This window comes from Brachycentrus maculatus, unplaced genomic scaffold (assembly GCF_059751285.1).
Source record: "Brachycentrus maculatus isolate JH-2025_06_01 unplaced genomic scaffold, ASM5975128v1 h1tg000543l, whole genome shotgun sequence".
Classification (NCBI taxonomy): Eukaryota; Metazoa; Arthropoda; class Insecta; order Trichoptera; family Brachycentridae; genus Brachycentrus; species Brachycentrus maculatus.
In genome coordinates this window covers 904,870-930,892 of record NW_028281287.1, presented here as the reverse complement: position 1 = coordinate 930,892, position 26,023 = coordinate 904,870, and the positions used below count along the sequence as shown (strand labels likewise).

The window sequence follows — 26,023 nt, the reverse complement described above, 5'->3', positions numbered from 1 at the left end:
CTGATCGTGCCAAATTTTCCTCGGTCTTCCTCTCCTCTTTTTTTCAACTACATTTGCTTCATAAATTTGTTTTACTGTTCTTTCTTAACTCATTCGTTCCACATATCCAAACCATCTCGAAGTAGGGTTTTTGAATGGTATTACACAAAGTGAACGATGAATTATAATGAGGGTATTAGGTTAGGTTTGGTTTTATAAAAAATAAATAAAAACCATGATTTACAAATTGTTTTTCATTTCATTAATTTATTAATTGTTTAATTTCTTTACATTTAATTATAAATTTACAGGTACGTACGTATAAACAGGAAGCTGCACCTAATTCGCTAACACAGTTCACATCGAGAAGGTTTTATTCACCCTAAAAGAAATAATAATAGTAATAAAACTGAAAAAATCTTCTACTCAATGTTTCAGTATATTTTCTTAGTGAAACCCCATATTATGAACACTCAAGTTGTGAACACAAATCCAAATAAAATGTGTTTTCTTAGGATTATCAGTTACTTAATTTGTATTTGATGGTATTAAAAATCTTATTTTTTGCTTGTGCTCTTATACGAGTGTTTTATTTTTATACTGTATTCAAATCACTTTGGAATTAAATTTAATTAAATTTTCAAAATTCAATACAAAAAAACTGGAAAATAACGTATCGCTCACTCCTTTCACCAACGTCATATATCAAAAATCATCAATTTTCAGTTGTGCATGTTTTCGAAATGCCCAGAAAATGTACTATATCCCAGCAAAATATTTACCCGTTACAGGGCAGAAAGTGTTGTTTTTGCATTTCGAACAAAAGGTTATGCTTGATTATTTTTTTCAAATATACTAAATATTTTTTAAATCGAGAAAACACATTCAGGTTTTACCTAAAAGATCTGTTGCACAGTAAAAAGTTCAATAAGTGGCTTGATATTTATTTTTAATACATTTTATTATATTTTTAAACTTTAAAAACGGTCTCCTGAAAAATTAAGTTTTTTAATATATGACGTTGTTGAAAGGAGTAAGCAATATCATAAGGCATATATTATATAAAAAACAGAAAAATTCATTTATTATTTAATGATATATATAACTATATAGACACATATATTTAATTTGTCGAATAAAATTAAATTGTTGTACTTAACTGATTTAAATACAATTCCACCAAGACCACCTTTGAGTTTATTTATATAACCACGACTAGTTTCGAAAACTACTGACTTTATAATTTTTTTACTTAAAAGTGGTATTATAGAATTGTTTAATTTTTATAATTTTATCAGTTACGTATTTCACTAACAGTATGCTCAAGCAATAAATAATATTTTAAACTGAAATTGAGAGTATGCTGGGGTTCATAGTAAATGAAATGTAAAAAAAAAATATGTATAAATTAAAAATAATATGTAAAGAGAACAAACACTCTACGTAGCTATAATATGTAAAAAAAACTTATTTAAACAATTTTTCATATGATTTATCACAAATTATATTTACAGGGAGTGTCTAATTTATTATACAAATATTTTGGACATAATAAAAGGAAAAACATTTAATAATTTTATTTTATATGTACATTTCAAGTAGCCAATTTTAATTTCACATATAAATAATGCATTTTGGTAAAATTTATATTTACAATTAATAATTATCATGTACAATCAGAAGTATCGATTATTCAAATCAATTTCTAAACAAGTAAAGAAACAGTGGTATTTACTAAGTAAAAAACTTAATTAAAAATAAAGGAAATAAAGCGAGTATTTCATGGAAAATTGATCATTTGGATTTGAAATTGAAATAAAATCAATATAATTAAAAAATATGTAGGTATGTATTTTTTTTTAAATAAACGTTTATAAAACAGTCAATATGGGTAACTTAGGACAAATTTTATATAAGGTCTTTATTTATTTATTTTTTTTTCATTTTAATGTAACAAATTTTAACGACAAAACAACCCTTTAAATATGAGTAACGTTTAACTTCGCTGTAGATTTTGTAATAAAAGATGTAAAATATATATTTTGAGCAGTGAATTTCATTTATTTCGTCGAATTTCCTATGCCAAACAAAACTTATCCATTTTATCCAATATTACCCGGATTGATTGCATCCAATAATAAATATAAAGCATATATTTTCAAATATATTTTTTGTTTGTATATTTAAGGTTTGAATATTTTTGCATTTTGTCTTTTTTTAGAATATTTAAAGAATAATTCATGGTGAATTATATTTACAATCCAAATATGACTTAACAAAACAAAAGCCACTAATATTTACAGGAATTTTTTAAAACTTAAATATTTATATATGTATTTTACACATTTGGGAATAAGTTTATTTTTAAATATTGCACTTTCAAAAAAAGAAAACGTAAAACTATACACAAAACTTTAAATTAAATGTTTTTTATACACGTATATAAAATAATGATGATGATGTTGAACGTTCTGTGCATTGAACACGACTCCCGTGTCCATACAAATATTGCAGCCACGTGTTGAACACGGGAGTCGTGTAGAATAAAGATAAGTATTCGCAGTCGGTTAAATGTGTTTTAAAAACATGAAGGATTACGCTCGTATATAATGTTTAAATAAAAAGTAGAATTGGATTTTGAACAGAGTTATGGGTTTTAAAAATTCGATAATTTGAGTTTGTGTATGATATTATTCTATACCAAGTGAACGTGTTACTATGCCAGTGTATGACAGGTCTTAAGCCCTGTGAATACCCAGACTTGAATACATTTTTTATATAAAAGATTTACTTGGTAAATACCAATTTATCTTAAAATCCCAGCATGTGGTCCAGGACGTAGTATTGTTATTCATCTACGCTGAGATGTGGTGACATTGTCTAAGCTTCATCGGTGATGTGGCGCGGATCACGCGCTGTGCGAGTGGCCCAGCGCGTGGTGGTGGTGGCCGGCGAGGTGGTGGAAGTACGAGGGCGGGTAGGCCCCGCCGGCGCCGCCGAAGCCGTAGTGGGCCGCGTGCGGTGCGTACAGCAGCGCGCCCCCGAAGGGCGGCCCGCCCGGGAAGGCGCCCGAGGGCGGCGGCGGCACCGTGGGGCTGTTCACGTCCATGCCTGGGTTCTGTTTCTTCCATTTCGTGCGGCGGTTTTGGAACCAGATCTTCACCTAGTGACAGTGGAAATGTATTTATTTAGACTGGTACAATAGAAATATATTTATGTAGACTGGTACAATAGAAACGTATTTATTTAAACTGATACAATATAAATTTCTTTATTTAGACTGGTACAATAGTAATGTATTTATTTAGATTGGTACAATAGAAATATATTTATGTAGACTGGTACAATAGAAATGTATTTATTTCGACTGATACAGTATAAATGTCTATATTTAGACTGGTACAATAGAAATATATTTATTTAGACTGGTACAGTTAAATGAATTAATTCAGATTGATACAGTAGAAATGTTTTTATTTAGATTAATACACTAAAAAAATTGGATGGATACAATAGAATTGTATTTATTTATATCTACAAGTATATGTAGATACAATACAAACGTATTTATTTATTTATAGATTTGGTGTTTAATTTGTAGAATTCCATTTTAATTTTTATTTGTTGTTTTTCATATTTTATTTATAAATTAGAACTGTATTCATTTAGGTTGAGACAAGAGAAGTCTATTTAATGTTATTGATATAAAAAAAATTGGATTTAGATTGTTACAATAAAAATTATTTATTTGGAACTAGACTCTAAATTTTCAAATTAGCTTCACGTGCGGCGTTTGAAAATTATGCGGAATGAATCTAAACACTTGTGACAACAGATTTTAAGAAATAGTGGTATTTATCAAGTAAAACTTAAGCTAAAAATAGATGAATATTACCACACAGTGACTGCGAATCAATAAATGAAAATAAATAAATAAATAAAATACCTGCGTCTCTGTTAAGCTCAAGCTTAGCGCCAGATTAAGCCTCTCGCACACGCTCAGGTATCTGGTCGTCTTGAACTTGTTCTCGAGCGACACGAGCTGCTCGTACGTGAAGGCCGTCCTCGCTCTCCTGGGCTTGGCCCCGCCGCCCCCGCCGCCCTTGCCGCCCTCGCGGCTGCCGCCCTTGCTGCTGCGCCGACCCCCGGACGCGCCGGAGGGGCTCTTGGGGTCACCGTTGTCCTCGAGGTCAGACTGGGTCAACGTGTCGTCGTCTAAGTTGTCATCGTTGTCATCTGCGTCGTTGTCGTCGTTATCGGAATGCTGGGCGTTGTCTTTTCCTGTCAAAAATTAGAATATTTCAGGACTTGTAATATATCAAGTAATATTAATTTCTATAGTGTTTTTGTTGCCACTTTATAACTTATTGAATTTGATATTTGAAATATTATACAAAATACAGATGCATATATTTGTTTATCAAATTCTTAAAAATTCTGTATGTTTAAATTATCATTTGAATGTAGAATATTTTACGTATATATATATATATATATATATATATATATATATATATATATATATATATATATATATATATATATATATATATATATATATATATATATATATATATATATATATATATATATATATATATATATATATATATATATATATATATATATATATATATATATATATATATATATATATGTTAATAATATAATATAAAGAACTTCTAAGAATTTAAATACTTTGGTTTTCAATCATGGGTAGAATTGGTGAATGTTACACGTGTATACAGTAAAAAAGTACGGAGCTAAAGTGGGGCTGGGCAGTTCATGTTGCACGTATGTCTAACGATAGATGGACGAAGAAGATGCTTGACTGGAGGCCTAAAACAGGACGCAGAAGCGTGGGTAGGCCCCAGACAAGATGGTCTGATGATATTGGAAATGTAGCGGGCCTGCACTGGATGAGAGTCGCATCCGACCGAAAACTATGGAAGTCCAAGAGGGAGGCCTTTGTTCAATACTGGACACAGGAAGAAGGCTTAAGTAAGAAAGTAAAACTTCGATAACGGATCAAAAATCCGATCTATCAAAAAAATTATTTAAATGAATTAAAAATCGTCCTGCTAATATTGTAAACTAATAATATGTTTTATAAAAACTGCTTGAAGAAGACAGACGAGTTTAGAGATGTGGTAGCACCGAAGCTCAGTTTTGCGATTGCCTGCGAGCTGATCTTCTCACATCAACGTAAAGTGATCACTTAAACCAGCATATAACAGATAGAAAACCCTGTGAAACCCAGACTTCTATATTCTTCTTCATTTATCGTGCTTTATCAATATTTAATTTTTAATTTAAAATGTGTATTTTTAAACCAGTCTATCTTAAGGATAAATTAAATAAATCTATGAGGATTAAATTTAAGCTCGGATATCTTATAAGGTATAGTAAAAGCCTTCTTGAAACCTGATTTTTCTGTTCGATTGATCATTTTATTAGCTCAGAGAGTTTTATTCTACTTTCATAACGCCAACAAAGCTTTTAAACGAAAAGGTCATAGCTTTAAGCTCCCGGCAAAACTTTTCACTCTGCACTGTGATCAATGCGTAAAAAGCTCGAAAGGCAAATTTAGATTATTTAATTGACTTTATGTGTTTGCACGAGTATTCGAAATCATTAGGTACTGCCTGTTCGAGCGAGCGAAAATAAGCTTTTGTTTTAAAATATCCATTAAGCTTTTATTGTTTTTGTGTTATTAAAATTAAATAATATTTGTTTAATGGGAATATTTTTACTTTTAAAAAAAATATTCACTTTAAACCACCATACACTTTTTGAATATTATGAAAAACGCTTTGATATATGTATCATATTATTTGTTTTTTAATCACATTGAATTTAGAATCAGTACAATATAGTTGTTTGTATGATTGTATGAATACGTATTTTTATTTTTAATCAACTGATACCGGTTACGCATTGCTGTTGCTCAATCTGGTTAAAAGGAAAAGATAGAAAAAAAAAAACACACATAATTTATATTTACATAATTCTGTGTAGTATTGTTTTTTTACGGTAGTTAGTTTATTTGTTACTTTTACTAACCAGCATTCCGTTGCTAAATCTTGTTTAATTAAAATTAAAGAAAATAAAATGCACACATTTCTCATGTATTAAATTTCACAATGTTTGTGAAACAATGAAGATTGAATCAACCCACAAAAAAAAATTGATAAAAAAAAAGAACCTCAATTTTTTACTTTGTCAATCATGGGTTACATCGTGAATGTTACACCAGCCGTCGACAAGTTGTAACCTCTGTAAGTAATCAGACTTCCATATTCTTTATCTTTGTTAAAATCAATCAATATATATTGAACATCTTTTCCAGAGACATCAATAAAAATAATTCCCTAGTGGACTAACAAACCCGAATTTGTGAACAAAGATTTGGAAAGTAATATTTTGATATCGATACATATCTACCCTTAGATTTCAATACGTAAGTACTTCGTTTCCTTCTCATCCGGCGCTGTTAATTAATTTACATCCCCCCTGGCTTTTCTGTAATTTCCCAGTATACTTGCTCTGTTGGTTTGAAGGCTTTCACGGCACCCTAGGAGGCTTTGTGTACGATCATCGCATCCATGTTACTGTGTTAATTCACTTCTGGATCCATGGTAACCGCAAACAGGGTGGTTCTCGGTACTAAGGGTTCCCGCTAGAGGGTGAAATGGTTCAGGTAATATTATATGCACGCGGGAATTGATTTCAGGTGTAATATATACTGTGATTTTCGATTATTTCAGGATTTCTAATATCGTCAAAACTAATAACGAAATATGAACGAAACGTCATTTCATCGTCAATAATCGTCAATTTTCAGATGTGCATGTTTTCAGAATGCCCAGGAAATGTACTATATCCCAGCAAAAGTGACATACTTTCAACTTAATAAATATTTACCCGCTACATGGCAGAAAGTGTTGTTTTTGCATTTTGATGAAAATGTATAGTATATATATAAATTTTTAAATACACTTAATATTTTACAAATGGAGAAAAAAAAATAGGTTTTACCTAAAAAGATCTGTTGCACGGTAAAAAGTTCAATACGTGGCTTGATATTTATTTTGAATACATTTTATTTTATTTTTTAAGTTAAAAAACGATCTCCTGAAAAACAAGGTTTTTAATAAATGACGTTGTTGAAAGGAGTGAGCGATATGTCAAGTAATATTAATTTTGACTGTGTTTTTTGCTTGTTGTTGTATGTAGAACTCTTCAAATTAGTAATAAGAATTTTTTCTTCTTCATCTTTGATGAGACGTCAAAAAATAGTATGAAAATAACTCCTGTAATTGAAGATAATCCAAATTTTGAACAAGTATTTCGACACAATCAAAATATTGTAAATAACAAATATTATTCAGTGCATACATTTGTTTATTAAATTCTTAAAATTATTAGAAAATTTTAAAAAATGCTGTTTGTACAAATACCCTTCTAAATCTTGAATATTTAACAATTATCTCGTCAGATATTTTATCTTTTATTTATCAGATACTAGATTATTCACCCCACAGATAATAACAAAATTTTATACTGAATGACAAATAAATGATAACACCGTCAGGAAAAATACCACATACGAGTATATTTATAAAAATTACAAATTACAAACGAAGGAGGTACATCAACAGTGCAATATACTCATACATCTCTCAAAAATTAAAGCATGATAAATAATTCGGGAAGAATCTTACAAAAATTTCATAATTGTCTCTGTAAAATAGAAAAAATTACTCAACTCATCCATAGATGTTACCGAGAATTTACATCGCTTACTCCTTTCAAGAACGTAATAAATAAAAAAACTTGATTTTTCAGGAGAACGTTTTTAAAGTTTAAAAATATAACACAATGTATTAAAAATAAATACCAAGCCACTGATTGATCTTTTTACTATGCAACAGATCTTTTTAGGTAAAACCTGAGGGTTTTTTCTCCATTTGTAACCAAAAATATTTAGTTTATTTAAAATAATAATTAAACAATACCTTTTCTTCAAAATACAAAAATAATACTTTCTGCCCTGTAGCGGGTAAATATTAAGTTAAAAATATGCCTCTTTTGCTGGGATATAGTACATTTTTTAGGCATTCCGAAAACATGCACAACTGAAAATTGACGATTTTTGATTTATGACGTTCTTGAAAGGAGTGAGCGACATGTGAAAGAATGTGAAAATATCAACGATATGTACAACTTCCGAAATTAGAATAGAGTTGTCAATCATGGGTAGACTGATGAATGCTTCACGTTTATAAAATGATCACTTAAACCAACCTATGACATGTCGTAAACCCTATGCATACCCAAACTACCATATTATTCAACATCGATGTTAAGATGTCAGTAAAATTGTTTCAATAATATCCTGTTTTCGAGTTAATATAAATTGAGTATACATCCAATGCTGACAATTCGTGGGCAATTTTCGTCTGAACTTAGGGACGTGAACCTGACTTGGAAGGATGTAAAGGAGCTGGCAGACGCAAAAAGACCTTAGAGACAATTTGCGGAAGGCAAGGTTCCATTCAAATAATGGTTTTTTTTGCTATAAAGGAGGTTTTTAGCATTTGACAAAATGTGGAAGAAGCTTACAATCAGCAGTGAAGAGACGGCTGACAAAGAGAAGAGAAGAAGACTTCATATGCTGTACATAGGGGATGAATATGCATTAAGTAAATAAAATAAAATATAAATGTAATTGCACAGTAAAATCGGGATACAATTTTATATTACAATGATTAAAGAAAACACTTGTTTTTTTACCACTTGAGTTTTATTATAGACTACCTGTTTCAGAAGTTAAACTTCCATCATTCAGGTCTGTATAATAACTAAAATATAAAATATAAAATTGTTCTATAAATAAGGAGAGGGGAAAGTAAAGGGAAAGGGTTAGTCAAGGGGCGGAGTTTGAAAACAAAGGAAAAATGGAAAGCAATGGTGAAGAATTTTTAAACAATATATTATTTAATAAATTATTATTAGAATTTAGGTTTTTTTTCCATTTTTCCTTTAAGAACAATTTTATATTTTATATTTTAGTTATTATACAGACCTGAATGATGGAAGTTTAACTTCTGAAACATGTAGTCTATAATAAAACTCAAGTGGTAAAAAACAAGTGTTTTCTTTAATCATTGTAACATGTCTTACCACAAAGTTAATGCCGAAACAATAAATAAAATACAATTTTATATTGTTTACATTTTCAATAAATTTCGCAACTTGGCTGCTAAAAATTCGCGAAAAATTGTTTTGCAAGAGCAGATCTGTCAGGAATCCTAGATGCTTCTGATTAGATCTGGGCATTCGGTGGGACAGCTTTCAATATATTAGTAAAATAAATTGTTATTTAAAATTAAATTATAATTTTAATTTAAGATAAGTACAGTCAAGTTTCCACCTCCGTAGTATAATGGTTAGCGCGTTTAATTACCGTACCTACTGAAGACATCGATAAACGTATTTTGGATGAATTTTTCGCACCAATATATAATATGTTAAATATTTTCCTGGACTGGTACCTAAAACGCATGATTGATCGCCTTGCCTTCGTGTAAATAACGATAAAGATAAATAATGTAAGTATTGTCTATACGATGCAGTGCCCTATGCACCATTGGGTAACGATAAGAGTAAGAGACAAAAAACGCACAAGTAATATTGATAAAATTTTCTGTGTGAATCACCATATTTAATATGGACTTTTCACAAAATAAATACTATCAAATCAATAAAGAAATTCTTGATTGATTTGTGTAACCATCGGCTATAATTATTTTTCTACCCCGCCGGACAAATCGCTAACTCGTGACGGTGTAACTATCCGATTAGTGAAAACACCCCTCGTTATGTGTAGTTAGATGAAATTGATACTGAAGGGTGGAACTTCAACCCTGTGATTTGCAGAATCCAATATTTTCTATGGTGGGTTTTTTCGCTAATATTTAAATTATTTTTTCATTGAAACATTTATTTTTTAACTTTGTGTAGACATATAAATACATATTTATACATTCATTTAAAAATTCACAAACATAATTATCTTATTTTTACCCACCAAGCCACCTTATGTTTTAATGAAGTTATTTTTGTTGTCAGTGAAGTTATTTTTCGTCCGCCTCCGTGTGTAATGGTCAGCACGCTCGGCTACCGTTTTGAAGATCCCGAGTTCAATTCCCAGGGGGGTAAAATAAATATAAGTGATTTTTACACTGTAATATTTATTCAATATTATCCTGGACTGGTACCCGAAGCGGAGGGCTGATCACCTTTCCTTCATGAACATTTATATTGTATACTTGAGAAACGCATGAAATATCATTTTTTATTTTATGTTAGATTATAATTTGACCAGTTAATTTATATACATTATTTTGAGTGTGTCAAATGCTTGTTCACAAATTTGAACTATCTGCAATTAAGAAATATTTTTAAATAATTTAAACTACTAGAGATCATCCAGATACATGAAAATGTATTTGGACATACTCAAAACATTGTAAATTAAGTAACTAGTGAAATTATAAGTGTAGGCAAATGATAATAATCCATATTTATGAACATGTATTTGGACACACTCAAAATATTATAAAAGTTCATAATTTATCTCTCTCTAACCCTTATCCGCACCCCAATGGTGCATAGGGCACTGCATCATATAAACGCAGTGTTATCATGATCGTAAGCACAAGAAGGAAAGGTGATCAGCCCTGCGTTTCAGGTACCAGTCCAGGGTAAAATTGAATAAATATTATAGTTTTTTTTAAAATTTAAATGGAAATATATATTTTTTTACTGAATTATTAAGGTAGACACTTATATTTTGCAGAAATCGTATTTTTCGGACCTTTTTTAACAACTACAGATTAATTATCTCTTTTAGGGTTTATACGTTTGAGAAGGGGAGGTCGGGCGTTGCGGGCATGTGAGGACGAATTAATTGAAAACGAGGGGAGATTGGGGTGAATCGGCCTAGGGCAAAGCGTAAAAACGTTATTGCGGCTGTTGTAGCGGGGAAAAAAGGAAGGAAGAGAAAGAATTGTGGGAAATCCGACGGTGGGATGTGACGCGAGTATGTGCGGCGTCGGCGTCGGGGCTCTGCCGACGTCGGAACTTTAAATAAATCTATTTTGGTTGCGTCAGGATATACTGGAATTGAACACTTGCATTAATAATCACTAATAAGAATGCTAATCCTACAATTATACAACGATCGATGTATTTTATTTATGTACTTGTAAAACGTAATAATTGTACATTTGTAATTGTATTGTTTTGATTTATGTTAATAAAAGCTTATTTAAAATGAATTTCTTCTGCCAGTTATCCCTACTCATTGATCTTAAAAGGTACGAATATAAATTCATGTGGTGTTACGGGTTTTTTTTTATTAATTTTTGTAAAATGAATTAGACGTTTTATTGTATTTTATAATAAATGAATTTGCAATATTATTTACATATTATTTTAACAATAGATATCTCATCAAAGATGAAGAAGATTATGGAAGTCTGGGCATTTACGGGGCCGGTTTGAGTGATCACTTTACATACGAGTAATATTCACCAATCTTACCCATTATTGACTACCACACTACTCTAATTCTTAGAAATATATATGAAACAATTTTAAAACATTATTCTTGGATCACTAGAACTTTACTAGAGACATCTATTGGTGAGATATTTTAGACTTCCATATTCCATTTCCACATCTCATCTTTGATGAGATGTCAAAAAATAATATGAAAATAACTACTGTAATTGGAAATAATCAAGATTTTGTGAACAAGTATTTGGACGCACTCAAAATGTTAATATTTACATATATTCAAATGTAGTAGGTACTCATGATCATGCGTTTGAAATACTTGAAAGTGGTCAGGTCAAGAATCTGAATGATTAGCAGATCCATATACAATGCATTATCCTGCGCATTTTTGAGTTCGGCTAAAAATTTGACTAAGATTTTTTAAGTTTGTTTTAATGGTTTGGGCATGTGAGAAGAACGAGTGAGGGAAGAAAAGTAAAACAAATCTATGAGCCGAATGTAGTTGGAAAAAGAAGAACAGGAAAACTGGGCTATATCAAGATTTTCAAATACTTGAAAGCGTTCAGGTCAAAAGTCAAATAATTGGCGGTTATGTATGAGGCGAAATGTGTAAGAGGCGAATATTGTTTTCATAACAATAAAGATGGTTAAAATCTCCCAAATGGAGTCAACCCAGAATTTGTGATCTAAATTTAAGAGTCATGTTTCTTTATTTTCTGTCTGCCTACTCATACGGGGAAACAGCGTAATTGTAAGTTAGTTTAATTGTGTAGATATTAATGTATGATTGCAAAATAACAGTTATCAGAGAATATATAAAAGTTCATTTGTGAATTGGTTTAGATTTATCAACTGGCGAACACAAAAAAATATAATTAAAATGTAACTTTGTTTTAAAATCACTATAAATATTTTATTCAAACTTAATTATCTCTACCGGTTTCGAAGCTAACCGCTTCTTTATCAAGACTGATTAATACTATTGATGATCTTCATAAAGAAGCGGCTAGCTTCGAAACCTGTAGACATTATAATTAAGTTTTAATAAAATATTTCAAGTTATTTTAAAACAAAGTTACATTTTAATTATTAAATGGAAAATCACAATGTTAGTGCTTCAAACATAAATTATCCAAAAAAAAATTTAATATATTTTGAAAATTGAAGGCATTGTTAAATTTGTGGTATGGTTTTATTACACTTCTCTTATCATCTTTGTTTGCTATATGTAATACCATTTAAAAAGCGGTATTATACAATAATACCTCTTTTTAGGTGGTATTACATAAATTGAACGATGAATGATAAACAATAAATATTTTTTTTATTTTTTTTTTATTTATTGTTTCTGCATTTACTTTGTGGTAAGACATGTTACAATGATTAAGGAAACAATTGTTTTTATGCCACTTGAGTTTATACATGACTACTATTCATTAATAAGTTATTATTCAGACCTGACGATGGAAGTTTAGTTTCCGAAACTAGAAGTCATTAATAAACTCAGTTGGTATAAAAACGAGTGTTTGCTTAATCAATACTCATGTGTATGTACAAAGTGTTTTTTTGTAAATTCTTACTACATAGTACACAAGCTAATACAAGCTTCTAATTAAAGCGTTTTATTTTTCTGAACCTCCTGAAAAACTCTACTGAAGAATGCTACTGAAAAATAAGGGGATGAGTGTTTATGTATAAACTCAAGTTACTCTTTTAGTATCTTTGTACATAAGGTTGCCTTCCCCTACAGGATAATGGGAAAATCTAATTCGAAAAAGGGTGAAATAAGATTTTATTCACGTGTAAGTGGAGGCGTTTGACCGTGGCACCCCCTGCCTCCTGGAACGGGAATAAGCTTGTTTTTAGACGAAACAGCCCTTAAAGGTAATAAAGAATCAGAAACTACCCTTAACACAGAGGTGTATTAAGAAAAATATCTTAAAATTTATATCCTGTTTAAAATAAAAAGAATTAGATATTTATTAGTGCATTCTACTCTTTTTTATGTTAGAAAATTTTACTGAAATTGAGGAAAATTTACGGATCTAGCTGACTAACTGAACTAACTAACTAGCATACTTATTTCCTTAACTGCCTACGCTGTCACTTAACGAAAATTTGATGATGGTTTTACAAACTTGTATTTATTTAAATTGGGAGTGACTAAGACATTGAAAGCTATTAAAAGTAAATTCAAAGTTAAATTGGGATAAAATTTAGATTAACATTTTCTTTAATTTTATCCGCCTCCGTAGTGTAATGGTCATCACACTTGGCTACCCTTTTGGAGGTCCTGAGCTCGATTTCCAGGGGGGTCAAACAAATAAAAGTGATTTTTTCACTGTAATATTTATTCAATATTACCCTGGACTGGTACCTGAAGCGGAGGGCTGATCACCTTTCCTTCATGTGTTGACAATCAAGATAACACTGCATCTATATGATACAGTGCCTTATGCACCATTAGGGTGCGGATAAGGGTTTGAATGAATGAATAATTTTAGCAACTTGGTCCATAAAACAAACAAAAAAATATATATTTACAGATGTTTTTAAAAATAAGATTGTAAAAAAAAATTATATTCTGTATACCTTAAGTTTTGACACTAGGTCCTTAGGATCTCTGTTCCGATGAATAAACAATTACCAATCGATGTGTTATGACTCACGCCTTTATTGTTAATTTACCTTTATTAAATAAGTCATGTATTTATTTATTTATTTTTACAAATTATTGTAAAAATATAAAAATATTTTAATTTAAGATTTGAACGTTTTCACGATAAACAATCAAATAAATCAAATTAAAACGTATGCAAAATGTTCACATAAACTCGCCAATGACATGTCGTAAGCCCTGTAAATACTCAAATTACTATAATATTCCTTAGTATTCTCTCCTAACTCATCTTTTTCTAAATACCAATAAACAATTAACTCATAAGTTGACTAATTCCTGAATTTGTTCACACATACAATATTGTGGATAAAAAAAAACATTTAAAATTTGCGATTTAAGAAAGAAATTTATATAAGTTTGAGGCTGAAGATAAGAATAATTATTTTAACCAACATATCTCTTAAGATATGTGAGGTGAAATAATTAGAAAAAAATAAACTGTTAAAATCGTAAATAATATAATTACAATTTAATATTTATAAAATAATTATATTTTTTACAAATTTGTGAAATATTTTAATACGTTTATGGTTGAAGAAAGGAATGCGTTATCTTAAATATGGTAAATAAAATATATTATTAGTGGAGCAAATCCAAAAAAAGTAACCAAAAATTTGGTGAGTAAAATATTAAGAAAAAAATAAACAATTTAAATACAACATTTTGAGTGTGTCCAAATACTTGTTCACTTGTTACTTGGTCGTAAGCCCCGTAAATGCCCAGACTTCCATATTCTTCTTCATCTTTGATGAGATGTCAAAAAATAATATGAAAATAACTCCTGTAATTGGAGATAATCCAGATTTTGTGAACAAGTATTTGGACACACTCAAAATGTTGTAAATAAATTATCTGGTCAAATTATAAGCTTAATAATAAAAATGAAAATGGTATTTTCTGGCGTTTCTCATGTGTGTGATTATAATCCAGGATTCGGATCTCACATACTAATATAAGAGTTTCTGCTTGATAAAAAAGCTTTTTTACATCTCACCAATAGATGTCTCTAGTGAAGTTCTAGTGATTCACGAACAAGGTTTCTTAATTGGTTCATATATATAGAACTTCCAAGAATTTGAGTTGTGTGGTTGTCAATAATGGGTAGAATTGGTGAATGTTACACGTGTGTAAAGTGATCACTTAAACCAGCCTAAATGACGGTCGTAAGTGCCCAGACTTCCATATTCTTCTTCATCTTTGATGAGATGTCAAAAAATAATATGAAAACAATTTATAATTGTTGAACATATTTTTTTTCGCTAAAAAACATTTAAAGCATTTATAATTTGACATCCAGACACGTAAAGATTGTACAAAATTGTAAAATCGTCTAAATATGAATATATTTATTTAAATATCTAATAAAAGCATCCAGCCCTGGGCAAAGGGTAGTCTGATTTTCCAATTCAGCGCGTGAACGGTCAGCCATCTTACAAGAGAGGGTCATTTTACAGGCACGAGATTTTTCAAGGGGTAGAAATGGACTATAAAGATAAGAGGGCTAAAGATAAACCCCGAGGCACTCCCAAATGCGAAGAAATGGCGATTGAGCTATTTATTAGGCATCAAATGACAAAATCGACGAATCGTTGGGATCTCTGAAATGGATTAAGAGACCATATAATAAAAACAGATTTTCTAACTCGTATTTGTACGCTTATCGAAAACTTGAAATAAAGGAAAGAAGGATGAAAGTAGACTGAATGCAGTCGAAATGCGATCCCTCAGAAGAATGTGCGACAAAACGATGTATGGTAGATGTTCGAATAGTGAAATAAGGAAAGAATGCAAAGCTGAGATAAGCATTATCGATAAAATTAAGAAAGGTGTGTTGAGATGGTTTGGACATGTAGAACGAATGAGTGAGGAAAGAACGGTAAAACAAATTTATGAGGCGAATGTTAGCGGGAAAAGAAGCAGAGGAAGACCGAGAAAAACATGGCACGATCAGGTATGCCAAATACTTGAAAGTGGTCAGGTTAGGAGTCGTAACAATCGGCGGGTATGTATGAGGAGATGCATGAACGTGGAAGAGGCGAGGAATGTTTGCAAAGACAGAATGGCGTGGCGTTCTATTTTCTCTGCCTACCCCTGCGGAGAAGCGGCGTGATGGTTAGTTAGTTTTTTTTAGAGTTGTTTTTACATTTTGTCATCTCAACATAGATGAAGAAGAATATAAAAGTCAGGATTTATGACCCGTTATAGGTTAGTCAACCAGCTTATGAGAGGTAAAAAACTCTGTAATTGCCTAGATTTCCATGTTTCATCTATGTTGTATCAAAGTATTAATATTTTCATAAATTGATTCGGCAGGCACTTTGTGGTAATAATCGAACCATTTTGTATTTCAATTGTACGTGTATACTCGTATATCACATTTTCATACAGGTAATTATGTAGATTTTTTTAAATTTTAATTTTAAAATATTGCAGTGTCAAAATTTTACCTAATCGGAGGGCATTTATGACTAGATATATGGACATAAAAGAAGCTTTGAGTATATGTCAGGAAAGAAGAGATTAACCTTCCATCTTGCCATTTACAGGGTGTTCTCTGCCTACCCTTGCAGAGAACACCCTGTAAATGCTCACACTTCCATATTCTTCTCAATCTATATTGAGATGTCAATTATTTTTTTTTAGTTAGAAGTAACAAAAATATGCCTAATGATCTGTATCATTTAAACCTTGTACATAATAAATAAGCTAGGTAAATGATAAATTCATCTCCCATCTAGAATGAAAAAATTTTAAAAAATTAATTATTTCTTGTTAAAAGGCTGTTTATTTTTATGGTGTATATTTATTAATGCCCCATTTTATTTATCAGCAGATAAGAGTAACTGGAAGATTTGAAGCCATCCCTTATTTTATTACAAGGCCTTGAAGCGTGAAATTGGAAAGAGGGGTGGAAACACTTTTAAATCCGAGCCTCCTTTATTATTATGATATTATAATCGCATACTTATATACAATCGGCACATGTAGGTCTGAATGTTTATGTGCTACTTTGACATTTGTCATCTTAAATTGACGTTTAAAACAAAAATTTTAAAGAAAAAATATTGATATATTTTGCATATCAAAAGCATTTTTAATTTTGTGGTATGGTAATATAAAGCTCTCCTTACCATTCATCTTTCTTTTTGTGCAATACAATTTTTTTAAAAAACACTGCTTCGTGACTACCGGTTTCGAAATAATCATTCCATCATCAGGTCAAATTTCGTTTTAAATGAAATTGTTGTGGTCTGACATGTATACGAAAATAAAATTTTGAAAAAGAGAATGAAGACAAATGAATCAAATTGGGATTTTTTTTAAAAGTGGACTTGTAATTAAATTTAATTGGTTATTAAACTTAATATTTTCATATGGTGTACGGGGTGCGTGGAAGTTTTTGGTAAGGGAAAGGTATTAAGGTAACCATGAGTATTTCAATGTTTTAAAATATAGTACATAAACCCTCATGATGACAAGGTTCTTGTCGAAACCGGTTGGATAAAGTGTACCAATAAGAAGTGGTTAAAACCAAGTTATTTTATTTTATAAAGTTTATAAAATGTACTAAAGTATCTGCGAAAAACAAAGAAAAATGGTTCTTTTTTAATTGCTTCACTTATTTCTATTTTTTAGACTATCTAAACAAATGATGATGGAATGATTATTCCAAAACCAGTAGTCACGAAGTAGTGTTTTTTTAAAGAGGTATTAGACAAATGAATAATAAGGAGAGTGTTAAAAAATATAAGGTTCAATCTTTAAATTAGGCATAGTATTTCATTAATTTTTCTTCTATAACATCCAATGTTGATTTGAATGTTCTGATGATTTTAATTCTAGACTAAAAAATATATTTACAACATGTTTAGTGTGTTCAAATAAGTACTTGGTATTACACAAAGTAAACTATGAATGATAAGGAGAGTGTTATTTGAAAAAAAATTCTCCATACATTAGCTTTCCACCGTCCTATTTAAAGCTTAATGGAATAAGTAATAGCAAACATTATGAAAAATTTTAACAGTAATTTTCCCGCCTCCGTAGTGTATGGTTAGCATATTTAGCTACCATGCTAAAGGCCCCGAGTTCCATTTCCAAGGTATGTAAAAATAAATACAATAAAGTTTTCACTCTAATATTTATTTTAATACTACTCTGTACTTGTATTCGAAGCGCATGAAAAATCACCTTGCCTTCATGTATGTAACGATCAAGACAATATTCTACCGATGCAAGCAGTGCCCTATGCATCTATGGATGTAAATAAAGGTTAGAAGAAGAGGAAACATAGAAATACGGTTATTTTTTTCATAAAAGTTGTGAATTATGGAATTTTCGTGAAAAATCAACGTTTTTTTATCCGATATTTCTTGTTTTCATATTGGCTTTTTTTGTAGATTTTTTTGTTATTTTCATGAATGTTAAAAGTGCATACAATTTTTTTTGTGATAATCGTATATCATCCTGATTATAACCAATATAATATGTTGATGTAAAATCGCAAAGTATGTGGTTAATAAATAAATTGATTTCAATGTTTATACATCCCAAACAAAAGAGCACCACTTGCTTTTGATCTAAATATCAGAAAAAATTAAATATCTACCAGTCATTATTCTGATTCAACTTTTGAATGGTTTTATATAAAGTTACCATCGGTAATGGTTAAAGTATAGTTAAATTAGCTGAAGATAAATAAATCTTAATAATATCGCCGTTTTTTATGGTAAGAATATCATTTAGTTTATATACAAAGAAAAATATCTTGACGACGATGCATTATTTCTACAAAACATATGTAACATATCTAACAGTGGTATAAAATGTTATATTTATTACTGACGTCTTTAAAATTTAAATCTCATTAATATGACAACATGTAAAATATTTTTAAAAAACTGAAACTAATGAATTTTTACATCACTAAAGATTTAATTCTTTTAAATTTCAACCAATCTCCTCGGCTTTTCACATATAACTGATTGCGATTTTTTTCTTTATTTATCCTAGCAAAATAAGTTCTGCTACGATAAATAAATGACGACAGCGTGATTAATTTTAAAATAATGATTTACTCAAAAATGTAGGATCCTTTAAAGGTATTATCATACTCGTAATAAAAAAAAGCTTTTCTTCATTGTCACGCATGGTATCAAATAGATGATCAACGAAATATAACTCGAAATTAAACACGTTAAAATTGTAAACCATAGATCATCATAATCAACCAATTGATTGAAAAATATCGCCTTTTGATAAAGGGTTATGGTATTAGATTGTTGCATACCTGACTCGCTGCCATCTCGTTCAAGAACGTCAAAGTGTGGTCTCCAATACGCCGGAGGCATTCCTCCACCCAGTCTCATTCCGGCTTCTCTCCCGCTCACTAGTACTGGACCAATCTCTCCGTGTCGTCCTGTGAACTTATTAGGATCCAAGATATTTTCTACAGAAAACGCCAGCCTCCTGTTGTGATTCAAGCTAGCCACCGTGGGACTCCTCGGACTTCCTGGCTTAGGGCTGTGAGAATGTCTGCTCAGGTCACTACAGATACTTTCTGGTCCATTCTGTCTGTCTTCTTCTCTCTTTTCTAAGTCATCTTGTTTAAATTTATAGTCCTGATTAGAAGCGAATGGAAAATGGTCGTGTTGAGAATCAAATATACTGATTCCAGCCATTTCTGATTTTGGTAAGAATATTCCTGATTGCGGTACGAAAGGGTAGTGCTTGTTTGATAGTTGTCTTCTTGTTAGATCTACAGGTGATAAGACGTCATCTGTGACTTCGTCTACGTTTAGTTCTTCACTAACATCACTATGTCTGTCAAAATCGTCTCCTGTTTCCGAGTTTTGATCTGTTGTATCCATTTTGGAGTCTGAATCGTACGATTCTCTCAGCTTTTTCGTTCTTTGCAAGTACAATTCTCTGCTGCCCGTCGATGTGATAGTCAAGTCTGTTAACCTTCTTTGACTGGCTAGATTTATTTCTGTGGGGATTGCTATTTTGATTGTTGGCGCTAAAATTGGTAATCTTTTGTCAGGGTTAAATATTTTATCATGGTTTGACAAAGTGTCGGGAGATATTCTTCTAAAGCCTTCGAATTTGATTGTTTCTTCCTGAGGGTCGAGTCTTTGATCTATTCTATTATTATTATCATTTCTCTTGTCTATTTCTTCGTCTTGGTTGAGGGAAGTTGGTTGAGCAAGTTCTCCGAGGAGCTTTGGTGATCCTCTGGGAGATCTTTGCTGATGTTGTTGGGATTCTTGTCTTGTCTCGGCAATTCTCTGCATCATTACCATTGTCATAATTCCGAGAGGAAACCGACTAAAAGATGTAAACTGATTTATGCCAAATCACAGCGACATTGTTTTGACACATTCCAAATTTTTGGCTACTTACTTTCACGATATTGTCTTAATATTGTCACTTTTAAAATCACTTTTTTATAAGAAAATTAAAACACAATAAATGTCCTGGGAAACTTGGTCTTTACGATAGCAAATTTTGAACAGGTGTGATAGTTTAAGAAGATAAAATTCACAGCAAGAAAGTTAATGGACTAACTCCGGAGCAGTCTCTACACGATCGCAATCAGCACACAGTCTGACAACCACTAAGCTCAAACTCTTCGATAACCCTCCAAACGTGAAAACCCCAAAGCATCCACCCCGAAATCTAAACGGCGTAAAAGCCTCCGACCTTGCAGACGAAAATGCAATCTAGGAAATGAGGCATTACGCGCGGACGTCCATTCTCCTCGGCTCTCCGCATATAACTGATTGCGGGGCTCTCTCTAATTCTGCTAGGATAAATAAAGGATGAGAATGTATCCTTCCCCCACCCCTAGTCGAAAATATGGCGGTCTCCCAAGTAAGAATCTCGCCTTTCGAGAGGGAGGGGGAAATTTTCCGAGTCACGTGATGCCGTGAAATGAGATTTCCAGGCTGCCATTGGCTGCAGCCGAAGAGGGGAGTGTCTCCGTAAAAGCTCTCTTTATGTAGTTTTAATGGCGGAGGCGGGGTCACGAAATTGGCGTGCAAGAGGGATAGCGATATGCGCGTTCTCCACGCAGGAAGAGCGTAGGACCCGTGAAGAAGATATGGGATTTTCTTCAGGGAACATTGTGTGGGTAATGAACCGATCTACTTTAAACAATTTAGTTAAACGTATAAGAACATTTAATCGATCGGTTGACGGAGCAGCGCGGCGGGCGGGGAGGTTTGCAGAGGGGGGTAATGGCGTAATTCCGACGACTTAATTTTCTATGTGTGCGTCTTTTTCGCAGAATTAATGGGACGAGAATTATTTATTACATTAAAGAAGAGTTTGGAGGGAATTAATTAAGGAAACTGGAGCTTTTAGTGGAAGTAATATTGAACCGCTCGGGTTGAATAAAGATTTCATTTGCTCGAGTATTATGGCGTTAACAACAGTACTTACGTACATTGGAATTCCATCCGAGCACTCGATTAAATAAATTATTAATAATTTTAGAATTAAAGACACGTACATTGACTGCTTATACTAATAACAAGGTAGTAAATTTTATTCATGTAAAGTTATCTAAATCGTTATTTATTTTCAGTCTTTTGTTTATTATTTATTTTATTAAAATTAAACACCACTTGAATATACCACTTTAATGAGTTTTATTTATATTTATGACTAGTTTCGAAAACGACAGATGTTTTCATCTTCTGGTACAAATTAAAACTAACGAACAAAAATATATTTAGGTGTATATATAGGTTAATAAATATAGGGAGGGGGGTTAAGGAACAAGATTTTTTGTAAAAGGAAACATTGATAATAATGGTGACGTATTTTGAAACAGTATATTACTAATTACTGTTTTATCTGAATTTAAAATTTTCCCCTTTAATAATCATGTCATTCCACAAAGTTAATGCCGAATCAATAAATAATATTTTTTATTTATTTATTTATGGTTCACAAACAATGAAAAATACATTACAAGAAATGGAAATCAGTGCAATACAAACTGTTTGAATGTTTTTCATCAATTAAACGAGAACACAACGATTTTACAGACACAAATAAAGATGCAAATTGAATTAATTTTAAAGAATATAATTTTTTTGTAAAAAAAGAAAAATAACAATTAAAAGTAATGATTTCCAAAAATTTTAAAATTAGAAGTAAAAATTGAGAGTGGAATTAAAGTAGGCTATAAAAGGTACAATTTCAAGATTTTTTTTTTACATCAATTGAATACATTTATTAAAATCACAATTTTGAACATATTTAAAACATTTTTTTGCAGAGACCCACCAAGCCACCTTGTGTGTCATGTCGGTGGAGTTTTTTTAAATACATATTTTATTGTTTTTAACGATTTTAACCTAATATACACAAAAAAAGAGAAAAAATTAAAAATATAAACATTTTACAATTCAAATTGATTTCATCAATCTAAAAAAAAATCATAATTTTTTTCTTCAAAATATTTTCATATTCAAGATATTTTAAAATAAATTCCTTACTACCTATGCCACCGATCACTTCTCTATTCAACACATCATATTGTTGACATCTCAACAAAGATGATGAAAAATATGGACATATTTACATGACTTACGACCTTTCATAGGCTTGTTTAAGTGATCACTTTATTCACTTGTAACTATTACATAAATTTTAACACTACTCAAATTTTTGGGACCTATATATATTGACACATTCTTTGATATGCGATTTCTCGGCAGCATCTATGATTGAATTTTTTAAGTTTTTTTTTAATTATCATAGACCTTCATAAAATGTATGTAATATTCTTTCAGAATTATTTTACATACTAGTAGTCACCTGAATTTTTTTGTAACTTGTAATTTGACATGTTATTTCATTCACAATATTTCAAGGTGAGTTTCTGGAGATATTTTTGCACACTCAAAATATTGTGAATTAAATAAATGGTCTAATTATGAGTTTGGAAAAAAAATCATGTATTTAGCCGTCTCCTAGTTTGTAAAATTAATCGTTAAGAATCTTACAAACATTTCACAGACGTCTGTACTTATTAATTAAAAACCTCTTTAACTTAACCATAGAAGCTGCCCAGAACTCGTATGTGAAAAAATATGTCATTTGAAGAATACATATAAACACACATTTCCGAAATTTGATGAGTGTATTTTTCAACCACGGGTAGTAGGTACCTACTGAAAATAATATTTATTTAATATTACTCTCGACTGATATCTGAAGCGCTGAATTGATCACCTTGCCTTCATGTAACTAACGATCAAAATAACACTGCATCAAAACCGTTAAGTGCCCTGTACACCATTGGATGCGGATAAGGGTTAGAAAATGAAGATGAAGAAAATACGAATCGAAATATAACAAAGTGGGAATTCAACCTTAGATATCTGTTTCATCTACATAATCCGATACATATATTTAAAATTTTAAAATCAAACACTGATTTTTAGGGTCTACTAAGTTATATATTTAAAAAAAAACATGAATTCAAAATTCGTAACAATTGTTTCGCCTTGTTAGTTCATTATCACACTACTGTATTTTGATAATGGGCTTACAAGGCGAAACAATTGACGAGAATTATTTTTTTAAACTTATTTTTTTAAAATAAACTGAGCAACTTTTAAAATAAAATATTTGATTTCAATACTCAATATGTAGTTATGGAGTTGTACAAATTAAACGCCAGATCAATATATGAATTTGAAAGCTTTTCCTAGAACAATAAATAGACACCATCATTAATAATGATAGAATGGTTTGACATTTCTTATATCTATTGAAATCAATGAAATACCTATTAAATTAAAATTTATATTGAAGTTACTTTGTGATTTTCCATTTTATAATTTAAATATAACTTTGTTTTAAAAACATAACTTTATAGTGTTTTTAAAACAATGTTATATTTTAATTAAGTACCAATTCAAATTAAATAAACTCCCAACGATTCTAGCCCGGTCCAGAGAACAACCGCAAGGGGTTCCTTGCAAAACAAATATTCTTAAGGTACCTACATATTCTCCAACCCTTACACTTTACCAAATCACCACTGCACTATTAATAGTATATTGTTTAAAGAAAGAAGGCCTAAATAGCAATTTAATTATCTTTAAACCCAGGTAATATTTGACGTATTTTTTAAACACCGTTTTTGTCTTGAAAAAATAAGTTTTTCTTTGAAATAATTATGTGGTTTTGAAAAATAAGAGTTTTTAAAAGGCTTACAAAAAAATTAAACAAATATTATTTAATACATATTCTAAAACAATAATAATAAAGCCCCTATCCGCACCCCAATGGTGAATAGGGCACTGGGTCGTATAAACGCAGTGTTATCTTGATCGTTTACACATGAAGGAAAGGTGATCAGCCCTCCGCTTCAGGTACCAGTCCATGGTAATATTGAATAAATATAACAGTGAAAAAATCACTTATATTTATTTTACCCCCCCTAGGAATTGAACCCGGGACATCCAGAACGGTAGCCGAGCGTGCTGAACATTACACTACGGAGGCGGACGAAAACAAACAAAACAAAGAAAAAATCAATTTGTATTAAAAAAAACTTAGGGGTGACCTAATGTTCAGCTCTATGCATTGCCGGAAGCTAAATGAATTTTATTATTGCGAGAATGGCCTTAACATCATAATAAGTGTTTTATTTCATAATTGCTTTTTATTTTGTATTTTTTTTTGTAACAGTTGTTATGTGTACCTTACTTATGTTTTACAGGGCTTTCTAACATAATTATACTAAATAAAAATATTTTGAAAATGCCATAACAAAGCGAAACAACTGTCACAACGTTAATTTTTATGTGTTTTTAATAATAAAATACAATTTAGTAGACTCTAAAAATCTGTGTTTGATTTTAATATTTAATGTAAAAATTAAAACGTTATTCTACAAATTAAACGCAAAATATGTAAATGGGATTTTTATTCTATCTAAAAAAATGTGTGACGATTGGTAGGACACAACACACCTATTTTTAAATTTGATTGATAATGCTTATCTCAAAGCTTATGTACTTAATACCTTATAAATAATATGATGTTCATATGTAGGTATGAATTTATTCATATGAACAAATAAGTGCATTCCTAAGTCAAAAGTTAGATCAATTCTTCAATTTCTAAATATGATTTTTGATGAAAATATTGAGCTGTTTAATTAAGCGAAGGACTTTAACTAGTAAATTGGTATGCGTTTAAAGTTAAGTTATAAACACGTAATACACTTCAAAGTTTTGAACTCTACCTTACTTTATCCACGTTTCTACCCTTAAAGCCTTTCGGCACCCCAAAGCATCAATATTTAATCCCTGCAGCATTTTAATTACATGATAATATTGTAAACACAAGGGTGGGACACGGTGGCTACCGATTTTTGTATAGGGATGAAAGTGGATCATTTTGTTTAACTCTCAAATTCGAGAACGGATTTTTTTTTTCATCTCAGTATAGCCCATGATTATTTTTTTATACGAAAGGACATGGAAGTCTGTGCACACCAGGACTCACAACCTGATATTTGACAGTCTTAAATACAAGCGGAAGCTCAACTGGCAGTGCACAACGGAGTCCTGGTTCCAACTCTAATGTATGGAAGTGAAACATGGAGTTGGCAAAAGAAGTATGAAAGTAGACTGAATGCAGTCGAAATGCGATCTCTCAGAAGAATGTGCGACAAAACGATGTATGATAGATGTGCAAATAGTGAAATAAGGAAGGAATTCAAAACTGAGCATTTTATCGATGATGCAT

General features: G+C 30.9%; 1 protein-coding gene across 1 annotated transcript; it reads right to left on the bottom strand.

The window, feature by feature from the left end:
• Positions 1–1,899: 1,899 nt before the first annotated feature.
• On the bottom strand, positions 1,900–20,853 carry slou (homeodomain transcription factor slouch). The gene is made up of 3 exons (XM_088273082.1): positions 19,536–20,853; positions 3,926–4,260; positions 1,900–3,142 (listed from the first exon to the last, which is right to left on the bottom strand). The coding sequence occupies exons 1-3, from the start codon at positions 20,551–20,553 to the stop codon at positions 2,888–2,890; spliced, it is 1,608 nt and encodes a 535-aa protein (XP_088129208.1). The 5' UTR covers positions 20,554–20,853; the 3' UTR covers positions 1,900–2,887.
• Between the last annotated feature and the right edge of the window lie 5,170 nt (positions 20,854–26,023).